This window comes from Zalophus californianus, chromosome 10 (genome assembly GCF_009762305.2).
Source record: "Zalophus californianus isolate mZalCal1 chromosome 10, mZalCal1.pri.v2, whole genome shotgun sequence".
Taxonomy (NCBI): domain Eukaryota; kingdom Metazoa; phylum Chordata; class Mammalia; order Carnivora; family Otariidae; genus Zalophus; species Zalophus californianus.
The window spans coordinates 26,208,901-26,223,734 of record NC_045604.1 but is presented as its reverse complement, the minus strand read 5'-3'; the positions used below and the strand labels follow the sequence as shown (position 1 = coordinate 26,223,734).

General features: G+C 58.4%; 1 protein-coding gene across 1 annotated transcript in view; it reads right to left on the bottom strand.

Moving 5' to 3' along the window:
- Positions 1–4,013: 4,013 nt before the first annotated feature.
- Positions 4,014–14,834, bottom strand: part of LRRN2 (leucine rich repeat neuronal 2) — a 61,276-nt gene continuing 50,455 nt past the window's right edge. The window contains exon 2 of the mRNA XM_027609834.2: positions 4,014–7,083. Coding sequence (XP_027465635.1) covers positions 4,684–6,846 — 2,163 coding nt within the window. The 5' untranslated portion in view covers positions 6,847–7,083 and the 3' untranslated portion in view covers positions 4,014–4,683. The remainder of the gene's footprint in view (positions 7,084–14,834) is intronic.

Below are 14,834 nucleotides of genomic sequence, written 5' to 3'. Positions count from 1 at the left end.
GGAGGAGGAGAGATTTAGAAGATACAGAGGTGCACTTAGTGCCCATGCCTGGCAGAGTTCTAGAAGTGGTGACTACATGGAGAGAATTATTGGAGAGGCCCACCCGGCCCACCTGCTTCTGCCCTCTGCCACCGCACACCCCATGCTCTTCTCAGTGTAGCAGCCAGAGGGATCCCCTCAAGTCCGAGCATGCCACGTCTGCCCGGGAGCCTGGCGTGGCTCCCTTCTACCTGGAGGAAGAGCCCAAGCCCTTCCAGTGGCCCAACCCCCACCTGACACCCCAACCCCCCCACTACTTGTCTGAGCTCAAGTCTCACAGTTGCCCTTCCCTTTCCTCTCTTGCTGTGGCCGCACTAACCTTCTTGCTCTTGGCCTTCACCCTTGCTGTTCTCGCTGCCTGGATCACTCTTCCCCCAGACAACTGCTTGGTTCCCTCCCCCAAGGCTTTGCTCAAATGTCAGCTTCTCCATGAGGCCTTCCCGGAGCACCCCATGCGAGGCCCCACCCTCCTGCCCATCTTCTTCCCTGACTTAGGTTTTTCTCCATAGTCCTCATTACCATCCTATATACCACAGATTCTTACTGTGTGTCCTGTCCATCAACTTTCTCCACGCATGAAAATGCAAGGTCCACGGGCTCAGAGACTTGTACCTGCATCCCCGTTTGCTACCACTGTGCCACCCACATGGTTATGTTCATTAATTATTTGTTGCCTGGGAGGGAGGGACAGGAAGGAAAGGAGGGAGGGAGGGAAGGAAGGAAGGAAGGAAGGAAGGAAGGAAGGAAGGAAGGAAGGAAGGAAGGAAGGAAGGAAGGAAGGAAGGAAGGAAGGAAGGGGGCACAGTTAGAAAGAGGCTGCTAGACTAGGGTGACCAACCACCCCAGTTTGTCCAGGACTGGGAGAGTTTCTGAAACAAAGGATTTTCAGTGCTGAGACCAGTAAAATTCTAACTGGTCACCTACACTCACTTAGCCAACTGCGTTTGCTTCTCTGATGTGGGGACTAGGCTGCTAGCTCCCAGAAATGTCTCCAGCTCACTATCTCCGCATTTCACACAGCCTTCCACAAAGTCTATCTGTGGGAGGATGCAGAAATGTGGGCTGCAAGATAGTGTGTTTGAGCAGCGGGCAGTTGGCTGAGTGACCACACGAGACATGTTGATTGATGGAGCCAGTCAGGATGGTGGGAAGGCTGCGCGGTGAGCCACGGAACTGCGTCCCAGCTCCACAGTCCGAGCTGTGGATGAGCACGTGGAAAGCAGGGGAATCTTGAAGTGGCATGTACTAGGGAGGGAAAGCTAATATGCTCAACAATTGGGCCCGGTTTTGAAATCGTCTCGATCGATGGAAATGACAGACCCTATGTAACAACTTAAAATGTAAAGGGAAATAAATATTGCTTTCTATTTAGGGCTAAAAAAAGAAAGCCATCTTAAATGTACAGAAGAGACCAGGCTTAATAGCTGTTTTGTTTTGTGTTAGTTGCCCACACGCTCGGTCCAGTGTGAAAGCAGAGACTCTCCCCCCGGAGACGGTGTCTAAACCGTCTAAACAGACCTCGAGGGGCGTGGTGGCGCTGTCCTCCCGCTGGGCCCCACACACCTGAGCCAAGTACCCGGCTCGGTACCAGGGGAGAGGCTGCTCGCTCTCATTTGCTGGCTTTCTAGCTATTCTAAGACACAGTACCCGCAAAGTGCCTCTTCCCCCTTCCCCCAGCTGGCTGTGGCCTTGAGGTGGTATCTCTGCGACAGAGAAGAGACCCCTCCCTCCCTCCTCTTCCACCTAAGTTCTCTGGGACAGCCAGTGTTTAGGACTGGGGATTCAGCTGAGACAGAGGTTCATCTAACTACAACTGTTTCTCCCCCCAAGAAGGAGGGATTCATTGTCAAGGGCACAAGCAGTGTAAGCCCCATGGCAGCCGGGAGGCGGCAGTGCGGTGAGTCCCAGGAGCCAGGGACGCACCCCCTTTCCCGGGGGGCTCACGGCTCCCACCATTTCCCAAGGGCTTCCTGCCTGCAACTGAGATGGCTGTGTGAAAAGAGGGTAGCAAAGGGGTCTCAGAACAGGTGTTCTGAGCTAGCAGGTCGAAGGCCCTGGGCCCCCAGCTGGGCAGGTGGCCACTCTTTGGGTTGCTAGGACCAGGCCCGGGGCTGGTCTTGGTGGCAGTGGAGGTGGCTGACGGGAGGGGGCTGCAGGGCTCCCCAGGCTTCCCGGGGCTCTGGGGGCTGATTTAGGGGAATGGCACCTTGATTCTTTGTGCCACGTGGGCCGGTCAGGAAAGGCAGCCAGCGCCCATTGTCCTAGAGGAAAGGAGAGACATCGATTTCCGACTCCTGTCTTTCGTGCTCAGCACAGGCCTGCCCCACATCTTCCCCACAGAGCTCTGGATCGGGGTATGGCGCCAACCCTCACCAATAGAGAACAAGCTAGATCCCACAGGCCAGTTCCAGTCAGTGGGCGGGGCTGCCCGGAGTAACTGACAGGATCCCAAAGCTCATCAGGAAGGAACACCGGGAAGATTAGGAACCTCCGCCCTGGATGCCCAAAGGGGAGGGGGAGCCCGTCTCTGCTTTTCCAGCCCCCTCCCCTAAAGAGCAGGTGCCTGGCCCATGGGAAAAAGCCGGCAGGAATGGGGCCTGCTGACCTCAGGGCAGAGGGGGGTCATTTCCTAATGGGGCCTGAGCAGCCCACCCGTGGAGGGTGAGGGGCGGACCGACAGTCTTCCAGCTCCTTTCCTGACTCTCCTGGGAACCTACACCGACGGGTACCCCTATCCATGCCGGGGCCTGCAGCGGAGGGAGTGAAACATTCTAGCCCCCACAGGCCAGACTCCGGGGTTCTCAGAGTGTGGTCCCCCGACCAACAGCAGCAGTGTCACCTGAACACTTCCTAGAAATCCACATTCCCAGGTCCTCCCAGATAGAGCCCAAACTGGCGGTGGGCCCAGCCACCTGTGTTCCTCAAGCCCTCAGGTGGTTGTGAGGCAGGCCAATGTGAGCGCCTCCTGCCTGACAGAAAGAAGGCCTCTAGACTGGCTGCCACCGAAGGGCTGCAGAGGGGAGCCCTGCCCGCAGGCTTGGGGCGACTGTCCTCTTTCTAGGTTCCGTGGGGCCGATGCTCCGTCTCCACCTGTGCGTGCGTTTGCCATCTCCGTGGTGCAGCGGCTTGGAGCCAACTCGCAACAAGGCTGCCCTCTGTGTCTGGAGCGCAGGGGTGCTCAGCCTCACGTGTTGCTTCTTCGGTCTCAGGAGACCCGTGGCTTTCCTAGCCCCTTCCGGAAACAAGAGCTGTGGCCCAGTGGCCTCTGCTCTGGAGCTGTGGCCCCCTTGACCGGCCAGAGCAGCCCCCCTCTTCCCCCCCCCCTCAGCCCCGGGGTCTATGGCCTTTCGGACAGATGCTCCTCTTCACATTTGGTCCTAAGAAGTCAATCTGTCTTAGCAAACCAGGCTCATTGCAAATGATACCGAAATGGACCGGGAAGATCAATGCAGCAATTTCTTTCTCCCACAGCCCTCCCCTCCCCAGATCCTCTATCACCCCACACCCCCTCCTGCCCCAGTGAGCCAAACTTCTTGCTGTCTTGATGATTTGCAATTCTCTGCATGACTCTGCCTCTTGGGTTTGTTTAATTAGAAATAGGCTGGGAAGTGCTTCCCAGGCACTGGCATGTTAATTGCTTATCAGGGAAAGAGAAGGGGTGACAATGTTTGGTGATGGAAATTTCCACTCTCTCCATCTCTCGGAGCTTTTCTCCGTTTTCTTCTCCCACTTTCTCCTCCCTTTCCTGTCAGCTTCTCCTGCTCTCTGCCCTTCTGCCCCCAGCTCTCCCGTTCACAGTTACAGGGGCTCTGGGGAGCAGGCCTGGATTCACCCCTCCAGGGCACACCTGTGCCCTCTGTCATCATCTCCCTCTCCCCTCCTCTCCCAGCCCCTCCCCCGCCGGCCCCCGGGCTCGCAGAGATTCCAGAGCAGAGGGCTGTACAGGTACACTTAGTAGTCAAAGATGAGCTTCCTTTTGTTTCCTTTCCCCCCTTATTATTGTTGTTCTTGTTTATTTTTATTTTTTACAAAACAGGAGAAAAGAGTGAACTGGGTTGGGGGGAGGTGACACATTTCTCCACAAAGGTACAAAATTGCCTATAGAAAGTCAACCTCGCGGTGCCAACCCGGGCTTGCTGAGATGAGGCGTTCCCGGGCAGCCCCCTCCCCAAATGTCTTTCAGGTCCGGCTGGGGGCCCACTGTGGGAGGGGTCCCCCAAGGTGGGGAGGAGAGGCCTCCCTCAGCCCTTGCCCAGGAGGGGAAAGAGCAAGCAACTGAGACTGTACAGAGGAAGAGAAGAGGAGAGGGGCGCACCCTGTGGGCCAAGGGCCTGGGGACATGGGCAGGGGACATCCAAGCAGAGGCCCAGGAGCCTCTGGGCACACAGACAACTAGGGAGAGGGGAGGCTCTAGCCAGAGTCCTTCCTGTTCCTCGGAGATGCTCCTCAGAATGTCAGCAGACAGGCCCCCAGAAGGTAACGGCGACTTCGTGGAGGCGGCGGGAGCCGCCCCTGGTGCTACAAAGCCCCGTCTGTCTTGGTCTGGCTGCCAGGCCTCAAGCACGCGGGTCCCTGTCACTTTCCGGGCAGGGCATCTGGCCCAGACTGCCTCCCTTTCGGTCAAAAGGAGTCCTAGTTATTTGTCTACTGCGGAGAGCAGGCTGAGCTTTGAGAATTTTGCAGCAATGGTGGGGACAATGTTTCTGCTTCTGAAGACCTGGACAGCTTCCTTCCTGGATTCCAGGCCAGGACGAGGGGCGCGGACACCACTCGGACCGCGGGGGCACTGCAGCCCCAGAAAGCCCAGGCTGGAAGGAGAGGCCGCCCACCCACGCCCTGCCTGGGCTGAGCAGTGCCCCGGTGGGTGGCTAGCCCGGCTGCCAGCAAGAGGACAGCGAGGGCCAGCATGGCTATGAGCCCGGGCCGGTCCCCTAAGGCTCTGTGGCAAGGAGTGGCCTCCTTAGTCCTGGTCCATACGCATGCCAACTGGGTGTGGGCATCAGCAAAGGCCACTTGCAGGCAGGCCCAGTACTCCGTGGCCTGAAGGAGGCGGGTGATGTTGTAGCTGTGGGTGCCCCTCGGCAGGCGGGCCAGAGCAGGGGCGCCCTGGCCCCGGAGGGAAGAGGCGCTGGACCAGGTGAGGTTGGTAGAGACTGTGTTGGGTGGGGGGACCCAAGACAGTAGGATGTGATAAGGGTGGGTCTCCTGCACCCGGAGCTCCAGCCCCCGTCCCTTGTCCCAGCCTGGCTGCAGGGGAGCCCGGCCAACCACCACACTGACCGTCTTACTGTCAGCCCCCACCAGGTTCTGGGCCACACAGGTGTACAGCCCCGCCTCTTCCGCTGTCACCCTCCGCAGCTCGAGGGTCCCCTCGGGGTACACCCGGTACTTCCTGCCAGCACGGGCAGCTGTTAGTCGAATCCCGGCTGGAGTGACCCAGTAGATCTCGGGTTCCGGTTCAGCCAGTGCCCGGCAGTGTAGCACCAGGCTCTCTCCACTGGCCACCTGAAGGCTGGGGGGGAAGCTGCGGGGGGAGATGAGGGGCAGGCAGTGGTCTGTCATCTCCCGGAAGGGTACCTCGCGGACTGGGCGGCGCTGGAGGTCTGGCGGCTCGGCACACAGGGTGGACTGTGGCTCGATGAAGCGGACACGGGTGCCCGTGGCATTGGCCCAGCGGATGATGCAATCACAGCGGATGGGGTTGCCGTGGAGACCCACCTCCTGCAGGTTGGGCAGGGACTCCACCGTCTGCTGGTGCAAGGCACTGAGAGCATTGTTGTTGAGCATGAGGGTCTCCATCTGGGGCAGGTGGTGGAAGGCGCGGGGGTGGATGAAGGACAGCCGGGGGTTGTTGGTGATGTCCAGCTTGGTCAGCTCGGGGAGGTTGACCAGGGCGAACTTGTCGATGGAAACCAGCTCCTCCATGTTGTTCAGCCCCAGCTCCTTGAGGTGCAGCATGTTGGCAAAGTCCCCGGGCCCCACCCGCTGGAGCGGGTTCTTGTTCAGGTCTAGGAACTTGAGCCCGGGCACCTGCTCCAGGGCCCGCCTGGGCACCCGGGCCAGCTGGTTGTCATAGAAGGAGAGGCTCTCCAGGCTTTGCAAGCCCTCCAGGGAGTAGTCGGAGATCTCCCGAAGGTTCATGCCTGCTAGCACCAGGCTGCGCAAATTGGCCAGAGGCCGGAAGTTCATGTCCAGGATGGCGTCTACTTTGTTGCCACCAATCATGAGGATCTCTAGGTTGGGCAGCATCTCAAACCAGCGGCTGTCAATGGCCCTCAGCAGGTTGGAGTTGAGGTGCAGCCGCAGCAGGTTGCCAAGGCCAGCGAAGGCCCCGGGGGCGATGCGGTAGAGCTGGTTGTGGTTGAGATAGAGCTCCTGCAGGCTGGTCAGCCCTGCGAAGCTGTGGTCCTCCAGCCGGGTCAGCTGGTTCTCCTCCAGGTGCAGGCTCAGCAGCTGGGGCAGGGCACGGAAGTCACAGTCTCGAGCGTCCGAAAAGCTGTTCTGGGACAGGTCCAGCTCCGTGAGATTGGCCAGGTAGTTGAGCTCACTTTGGTCCACACGGACAATGCTGTTGCTCTGCAGCAGCAAGGTCTGTGTGCCCGCGGGCAGCCCGGGGGGCACGGCTGTCAGGAACAGGTCGTTGCAGTCCACGGTGGTGGCCTCCCGGTAGGATGATCGGGGTGTATACCAGGGCCGGATCTGGCAGGCACACTGAGGGGGGCAGGGCACACGCCAGGGTACCACGGGCACGGCGGCGGTGGCACCAGCCACCCAGGCCAGCAAGAGGGGGGCCACAAGGAGCCTCATGATGGAGCCGCAGGGTAGGGAACCATCCACAAGAAGAGTCTGGAGTCCTTCCACTCTTAGCAGTTCGCAGGCTGAGGGTCAGCAGCCCTGCCAGGGCCTGGGGATCCACCCTCCCAGGAGAGTCATTCTACGTGGGGATGGGTGGGCATCGCTTCTTACCCTTCTGGGTATGGTTCTCCATCCTTGTCCGCTGGGGCTGGGCCGGCTCATTCATTACCACACCCCATCAGGGCAGCCCTGGAAGAAGAGGATGCAGAGTAAGGAGGTGGCAGAGAAGCAGAATCCATTCCCTCTGCCCGTGTCAACCCTGTTTGCAGAGGGCCAAGGAGCTGAGAGAGATGGACTGGGCCACAGCCAGGGCTCCTGGGTTCTGTCCTACAGCCCTCAGGCTTTATTTTTTTTTAAATTTATTTATTTGTCAGAGAGAGAGAGAGAGAGAAGAGAGAGAGAGAGGACAAGCAGGTGCAGCAGCAGGCAGAGGGAGCCCGATGCAGGGCTCGATCCCAGGACCCTGGGATCATGACCCCGAGCCGAAGGCAGACGCTTAACGACTGAGCCACCCAGGCGCCCCTAGGCGTCCCAGTCTTCAGCTTCAGTATCCTTTTCTATTATCTGCTGGGGGAGTGAGTCTTCATGGAAGGAGGGAAAGATTGAACCAAGAAGCTTCCAGGATAACTCAGGAAGGGGTGCGTGTGCATGTGTGTCTGCAGAGGAGAGGGGATGCTGGAGTTCCTGTCATCGCCACAGTCCTGAGCTGAGACGTGTGGAATAGATTCTCCTACCTTTCTCACATCTCCCCGCCTCCCTCCTTGGCTCACTGGGTAAATGGAAAATAAAGTGAGAGTTTCCCGGCATCCCCCTGAGCAGTGTGGGTAGGGGGTGGTGGAAACAGTACAGATTTTTAAATTCCAGGGTGGGCTCTCAGGACTCTGGAAGTGGAAAGGCAGTGGTCCCCGAGCCCACACCCAGACCGGCTGGGGAAGTGGCTGGTCCTGCCTGGGGTCTGCTTGGGCTCTCCTCATGTATGGCTTTGGTTTTCCCCACTCTTCCTGCCTAACAGCCTGGCTGAGCTCCCTGGAGGGAGGAGGTAGGGTTAAGAAGCCTGGGTCTGGGCTCTCCCACTTACCCACTGTGCGCAATACTCGTGAGCTGAAGTTACCCTGACACGCCCCCCTTACCATGTCTCCTTCTGTCTCCTAGACAAGGCCTACTTGTTCTTCGAGCCTCAACTCAAGGTCAGTCACCTCCTACAGAAGCTTCTCCCAAATCCTCCCCACCCCGGGCTGGCCTAAGGGGCCTGCCTTAAGCTCTTAGAGCGCCCCATGCTCCCCTCTGTCCTAACCCGGACCACATCTCAGGGAAATGGCTCCCCAGCTGGGAACCTGTCTTGGTCATCACTGTGTTTGGAGCACACAGCAGGTGCCCAGTGAATGTTTACTGTATGAATCAATCTCTGTGGCTCCAGGGCCCCATCCCCCCCAGGAGGGCCCCCCCACCCCCAGTGTAGAATCGAAGCCACTGCTCTTTCCCACCTCCCAGGTATGGCTAATCCGGGCTCTCCCATATATCCCAAGGCCCGGCTGCATGATCCTGGAGGCAAGTCCAGCCTTGGCCTACAACCAACATGGGAGGAAAACCAGGGGGCCTTGCTGGGCCCGGTCCCCGCCTGAGCAGAGGTCCCATTCGGGTAGTCTTCCAAATGCGAGTATCAGAGAAGCACCCCAGCACTTACTGAGCACCTGAGATCTGCCTGGACTCTTCAAAGACTCTGAGTATCTTATTTCATTTAACTGTTATAACGTCATAACGAGTCGACAAGATAAGCATAAATACCCCTAGTTTGCAGATAAGGTAATTGAGGTTCGTTAGAGGTTAAAGAACTTGGCTCAAGACACATAGCCGGTAAGCGGCGGGAGACGGGAATCCACCCAAGTCCAGAGGTTGGGCCACTTACACCATCCTTCTTTGTCCCCAGGCCTGGCTGTGGCTGCAGAAGTCTGGGTGCCCATTCTTGTCCCCTGGGGTGACGTCTGCTACCACCCTCTAGGCAGGGTCCTCTCAGCTGCCCAGAGGGGCTCTATGCCCATCTCACTCTGCTTCCCGGATGCTGGGGCTGGGGAGGGGAGCAGTCGGAGGCGGGATACCTTCCCTTGAGCAGGAGAGCGGTAGGCCTGTTTACATTTGACTACTTCCCACCTTCCTCTGCAGCTATTTCTGAAGGTGGGAAAACAACCGTGACTTAAAATGCACAGAGGTTTTGCGTGGGGGTTGTGTGCCCTGACACGTACAACTCAGACCAAACAAACACACGTGTACGCACGGACGCATGCCCGCATACGAGAGCAGAGGGGAGCCCAGGGAACTTGGCCACCCAAGCCAGGGAGTGGCGGGCAGGAAGAGGGTGGGGGATTTTGTAGTCTACTGTGTGGATGGAGAGGCAGCAGGAACCAGCTGAGCCCCAGGATGGCCCTGTCATGGGGCTGGACCTAGGCTGGTGCTTACATACCAGAGGCCCCTGCCTCCTGCCTAGACCTGGCACGAGGGAGCGGAACCCACCTGCAAAGAGATCTTACTATTACTTACCCCTTCCCACCAGAGCACACTGGGAAAAGGTACTGACTTCTCAGAGCATCTGCTCCTTATGTCTAAAGTGAGGATGTCATTAGGATTAAGGGAGCTGAGTGTGGTACACAAAGAAAGAGCTCAATAAATGTGAGTTCTCGTCCAGCTCCGGTCATCCCCAGGGTTGGGAGACTCTGCAGTTACAGGACTTCTCAGGGGCAACAGATCCTGTTGCTCAAGAAGCCCCTACGGAGCTTGCCCACGTGGCCGCCAGGTGGCATGGGGAAACAATGAGCAGAGATAAATAAAAACGTCACACCTTTATAGAGTGGCCCTCTGGCAGGACTGAAAAATGCAAAATAGATAAGAAGAGCCCAAGACAGTTCTGAAGGGCAACTGGGCCTAGTGGAGCATCCTCCTGGCTTTGGCTGCTGACTGAGCCACAGGTGTCTCTCCTCCAACATCTCTGTTCTGACATCTTTGTCCTATAGATGCTCAGCGGTGTGCAGGGGATGAAGGAACCACTTAAAACTTAATTAAAAACCTCCCGAGACTCGCCTTTTCGTCTACCCCAGGCAGCACCCTCCTCCTTGCCCCGTCTGGCTGGGCAGGTGGGTGAGGCAGAGTGCCTGCTCCTCAGCCAGGAGCCCAGGGCTGGGGTTTGGCACCCAGAGAGAGGTAGGGGCTGGATGACACGTTTGGCTGCACCCCTGATCCCAAGGCTTGGCAAAGACCCAGACAAGTCCTCCCCCTCACTGCTGAGCACGCAGCCCCCTCCAGGGAGGAGCACTGAGCTGCCCACTCACCTGCCAACATGGGTTCAGGCCGTCTTGCACATGCCCACTCATGCCCACTTATGCAGGCTGATTAGTGATCACTGCCGGGAGCTGCAGAGAAAGCTAATTGTCTTTTTCTATAATCTCTGGGGAGAGCAGGAGTTCAGATGATTGCGTGGACATTTTCCCCAACTGGCTTTCAAGCTCCTTGAGGCTCCTTGGGCCATGTCTTACACGCTTTTTGTGCACCCAGAGCACGGAGTGCAGGGCTGGGCACGCAGAGGGTACTGGTAAAGGACACCAGCGGTGAAACAGATGACCCTCCCGTCAACCCCGTGTGTAGGCAGAGAAGGGATTAATTCAGTCTGGTCCTGCAGCGGAAGCACCTGAGCTTGGAGGGCTTATGTGACTTCTCAGAGGTTACACAGCTTCCATGTGGCGGGGTCAGAATTCGAACCTAGGTCTTGGACTCCAGAACCTGAGCCACCAGCCCAGCCAGGGCTTGCTGCCTGGTGGATCCAAGTCTGCCTTGAAGGAGCGCAGCGCTGGGCTGACCTGGAGTGCCTGCCTAAGAGCTGGCCTGGGTCCTCAGCTCCTCTTCCCCCACAGCCACCTGATGGGCCCCCCCAGACACCCCTCCTTGATTTTGGGCTAGAGTGACACCACCTCCCCCCAACTTGGACAGCACAGGGAAGACACTGTCCCTGTGTGAGTGTGGCTGGCCCTGGCACCACAGGGACAAACAGCCAGCAGGCTGCACACGGACCTCAGCCTGCCTTCTGACTGGGGGCTGGGGGCTCTTGGCCAGCCTTGGCCTTCAGTGATGGGAGACTGAAAGCCCTGGAGCCAAGTCAGGGAAGCAGGGCTGTCCACTCCAGGGGCAAAGTTTCTTTTGCAAGAGCTGGCTCTGCAAGCTACGTGGGACCCACCTCTTCCAGGCAGCTGCTCTGGATTTAGCATTAAGTGTAGAATGAATGGTCCCTTACATTCCCTATTAAATTCAGACCCTTGGCAAAGCTCTGAAGTGTTTGGGAGAAGCGTTGTCAAAGGCGGTTCCTTCTCCCGCCCCGCCCCCCGCCCCCTCCCTCGGCCCTCTCCCCCGGCTAAGTCCCGCCCCGCCCCCGGCTGAGTCCCGCCCCGCCCCGCCCCCGGCTCAGTCCCAGCGCTCCTGCGGGTCGCGGCAGTGCGCTCCTCCAGGTGGTTTGGTGGATGCGGAGTCTCTCCCTCCCCTCCCTTCTCTCCCCTTCCAGGCAGCCTCCACCCAGCCTCCCAGAGCCAGAGCCAAGGGTCCAGAGGGAGGAGCGGTGGTGGTGATCGATGGCCTGGCCTTCGCCGCTTCAGCTCCAGGTCTCCGAGCTGCGGAGACAGATGGGCAGCATAACTGAGTGTAGCGTCGATAAACTCCGGCCTCCTCACCAGCAGATAAGCGGTGGGAGGGGCGCAGGGGGAGGGAGGCCAGCCCTCCATCTGCGCACCTGGCCTTCTGCTCTTCCTGGGAGGTGAGGGGGGCTCCTCACTCCCACCTCTCGCTGAATCACAGACAAGCAGGACCTCAGAGCCGAGAAGGACTGAGCGTTTATCTAGCTTTGCAGAGTCTGAGTTCCATAAATAACTTATGCAAAGAAGGAGCGGTGGAGCGGAAGGAGCCTGGCTCTGCCGCTTGCAGTGTGACCTTGGGCCAAGCAGTCAGCCTTCTGAGCCTCAGATGCCTGAGCTGGAAAGTGGGGGTATTACCCTCCTCCCAGAACCACCGCTGGGCGGCGTGCAGGAGGTCAGGTGTACGAAGTGCTGTTCGTTCCCTTCATTCGCCCCTCTCACAGCTGCCTCTCATTCCATCTTACCACCTACCTCTCCGCTCTCACCTTTTGTGATAAACTTAAAAAAATATTTTGAACTGTAACATATGTACAGGAGAGTGCTTCCATGGCACTTGTCCCAGGTGGGTGGCTCCATGAATTTCCCCATTAGTAGGTACCCGAATAGCCACCAATCAGAACAAGATGTAAAGATTTCCAGCACTCCAGAAGGATCCCAGGGGGCCCTGCCAGTCAATATCCAGCCCCCACCTGCACTTAACCATTGTCCTGACTTCCATCACCATCCATCAGTTTCCTCTCTTAAACCCAGAATTCCCCTTCATTTTCCATCACAACCTGGGACCGAGGTCTCTGGAAATGGTGGACTCTGGCTTTGGGAAACTCCAGAACTTCAGACTTGAAATTCCCTTACATCATCTTCCTGCTTCAAAGTGGGCTACACTTCTCAGGGTCTCACACCATTTTTTTTTTTTTTTTTAAGAGAGAGAGCACGTAGAGTGTGCATGCGACCGAGCAGGGGAGGGGCAGAGGCAGAGGGAGAGAGAGAATCCCAAGCAGGCTCCATGTCCAGCGCAGAGCCCGAAGCGGGGACAGGGTCTTACACTTAATCAGCCATCTCCAGGAGGGCAGAGGAGCTGTTTCCTCTTATTCCCCTTTCCTGTTCTACAATTCCCAAACCTGGAAATTGCTCTACACCTTAGGCCCCTGCTCTGGTTGAGTCCTCATGGCTGGGCCTGTGAGTGCCATGTGCCCTGGGCAGGAAGATGGCAGAATGGCCTCCTGCCCCACGCACCCGTGGCCGCCGTGTGTCTCTCCTCCAGTCTCCCTTCCCCAAAGCCCTGCGGGGTCCTGGCCACCTCCTGGGGTGGCACTGATGCTTCCTTTCCACCACCAACCCCCTAGGTGTTCTCATTACAGAGAGTGGGGCACCAGGCACAAGGACAAATGTGGGGGTGGCCAGGGAGGAGCGGCCCAGACTCGCTGCTAACTGTGCCTGGCCCTCTCCACCCGGCTGTGTCAGAGGCTCTTCCACTCGACTTGTCCCACATCCGACATCCCACATCTCTCACCACACCTGCTCTTGCTTCTGCCCTCCCACGTCTGTCCGTCAGCACCGCCGTCCAGCAGTCTCCAAGACCCGACATCTCCACCACCTTGACCTGTCCCTCTCCCACCTCCCCACACCCACCACAGGGCTTGCACTTACTTTCCCCTCTCATTTCTTGTCGTGACCCTTACATCAACCTCTTCCGGGGGCCTCCCACTCACCTCTCTGCGGTTGTCCCATTCCCAGACACCCCATGCTCCTGCGAAACTGGACTTGCTACTTCCTTCCACACCTGGGGCCCCTCACTCCGCGAAGCCCTTCTCCAACTCCAACTGTCAGGTCCTCTTCAGCCATAAAAGCCCGTCTCCAATGCCACCTCTTCTGTGACACTTTCCGCAGGTTTGACTCCCTCCGAGAAGGGTGGTCTCTCCCACCGCATCGCAGTCTCCAAGACTCTTGGAACAGACCTTCCCCCGAATAGCACCTTCCTTATGGGGAAAGGATGAGGGGCTCCCTCCTCCACCCCTGCCCCCTTTCCTCTGCAGTGGGAGGAGTCAGCGTTCCAGGAAAAACCCCTCCCTGGCCCTGGAGGGGACAGGGCCTTGTCCCGAGGCGAAATCTCTCCATTCCCTGTCTCCTGGCTGGCCTGGGCAAAGGATGCTAGAATTCTGGTGTCTGGAAGGGAGCCTGACTCTTTCTTTCTTAGTTAGCAGCGGAGGGTGCCAGGAGGGAGGGCATGGCCATTGCCATCTGGCTGCACTGCAATGCACGAGGCTGCAGGGGAGCAGGGAGCGGTGCAGGCTGAGTCTGCCGTCGCCCTGTCCTGCCAGGTTCTGCTGATCATCTGCCCACCTGCAGGACTCCTGCCCTGACCCCTTGACCCCTCTCCTGGCTCCCACAATGCCCCAGCAACCCTCCATCATGGGCCGCTGGTTCCTTTCAGTCTGTCTCTCCTACCAGACTGCGAGGCCCTGCTCCCACAGTCTGGCACACGGTAGGAGCTCGGGGAGCACCTGCAGGACAGCAAGAGGGAGGGCAGGTGAGGCAGAGCAGGGGAAGAGGGGGGCTGCTTGCGCCGGTGCTCCTGGAGACCAGGCCAAGCAGAGTGTGCGCTCGGGCCCTTCTGCCTCCTTTCTTGGCACCTGGAAGGAGACACACACTGCTCCTGGGGTCTGTATCCTTAGGCATGCACCCGGCTTCCCTGGCCCTGGCTTGTGCCTTCCCTCCGGTGGAGAAGGCACTTCTCTCTGACTCAGGCTTCTCTGCTTCTGGATTCGACATGATCCTACAATGATCCTCGCCCTTCTAGAGGTCTCCCAGGCTCCCCCTCTGGAAATCCTGTGGACTCCACCAAGCCCTTTGAGAGCTTAGGTTGGTGGTTCAGGGGTGGGCTCTAGAAACAGCTCTGCATCTGAAGCCTGGTGTGGCTGTGTGACCTTGAGCATCCTCACTTGGGTTCTTCTTCCGGGCATGGGGAGAGAGCCTACCTCATGGGGGAGCCTGAGAAAGATGATGTCTGTAAAGTGCCTGGTGTTCAGTAGAGCCCTCTTCTTGTTTTATCCACCTCAGTTTGTCTGAGGCCTGGCCCCTGGCTTCTAGACCATCTCTGCAGCAAGCCAGCACCAGATTGGCCCGTCCATGGTCCTGTGGCCTCTAAGGCAGGCACCGTCTCCTAGGGACCCTTCCACCGCAGGCTGCCACTCCTTCCCTGGGCAGCTAGCCCTCCCTGGGGCCTCCAAGTGGCGTCCTGTTTCTAGTCTCCAGCACAGCTCTGGGACCCAGCTC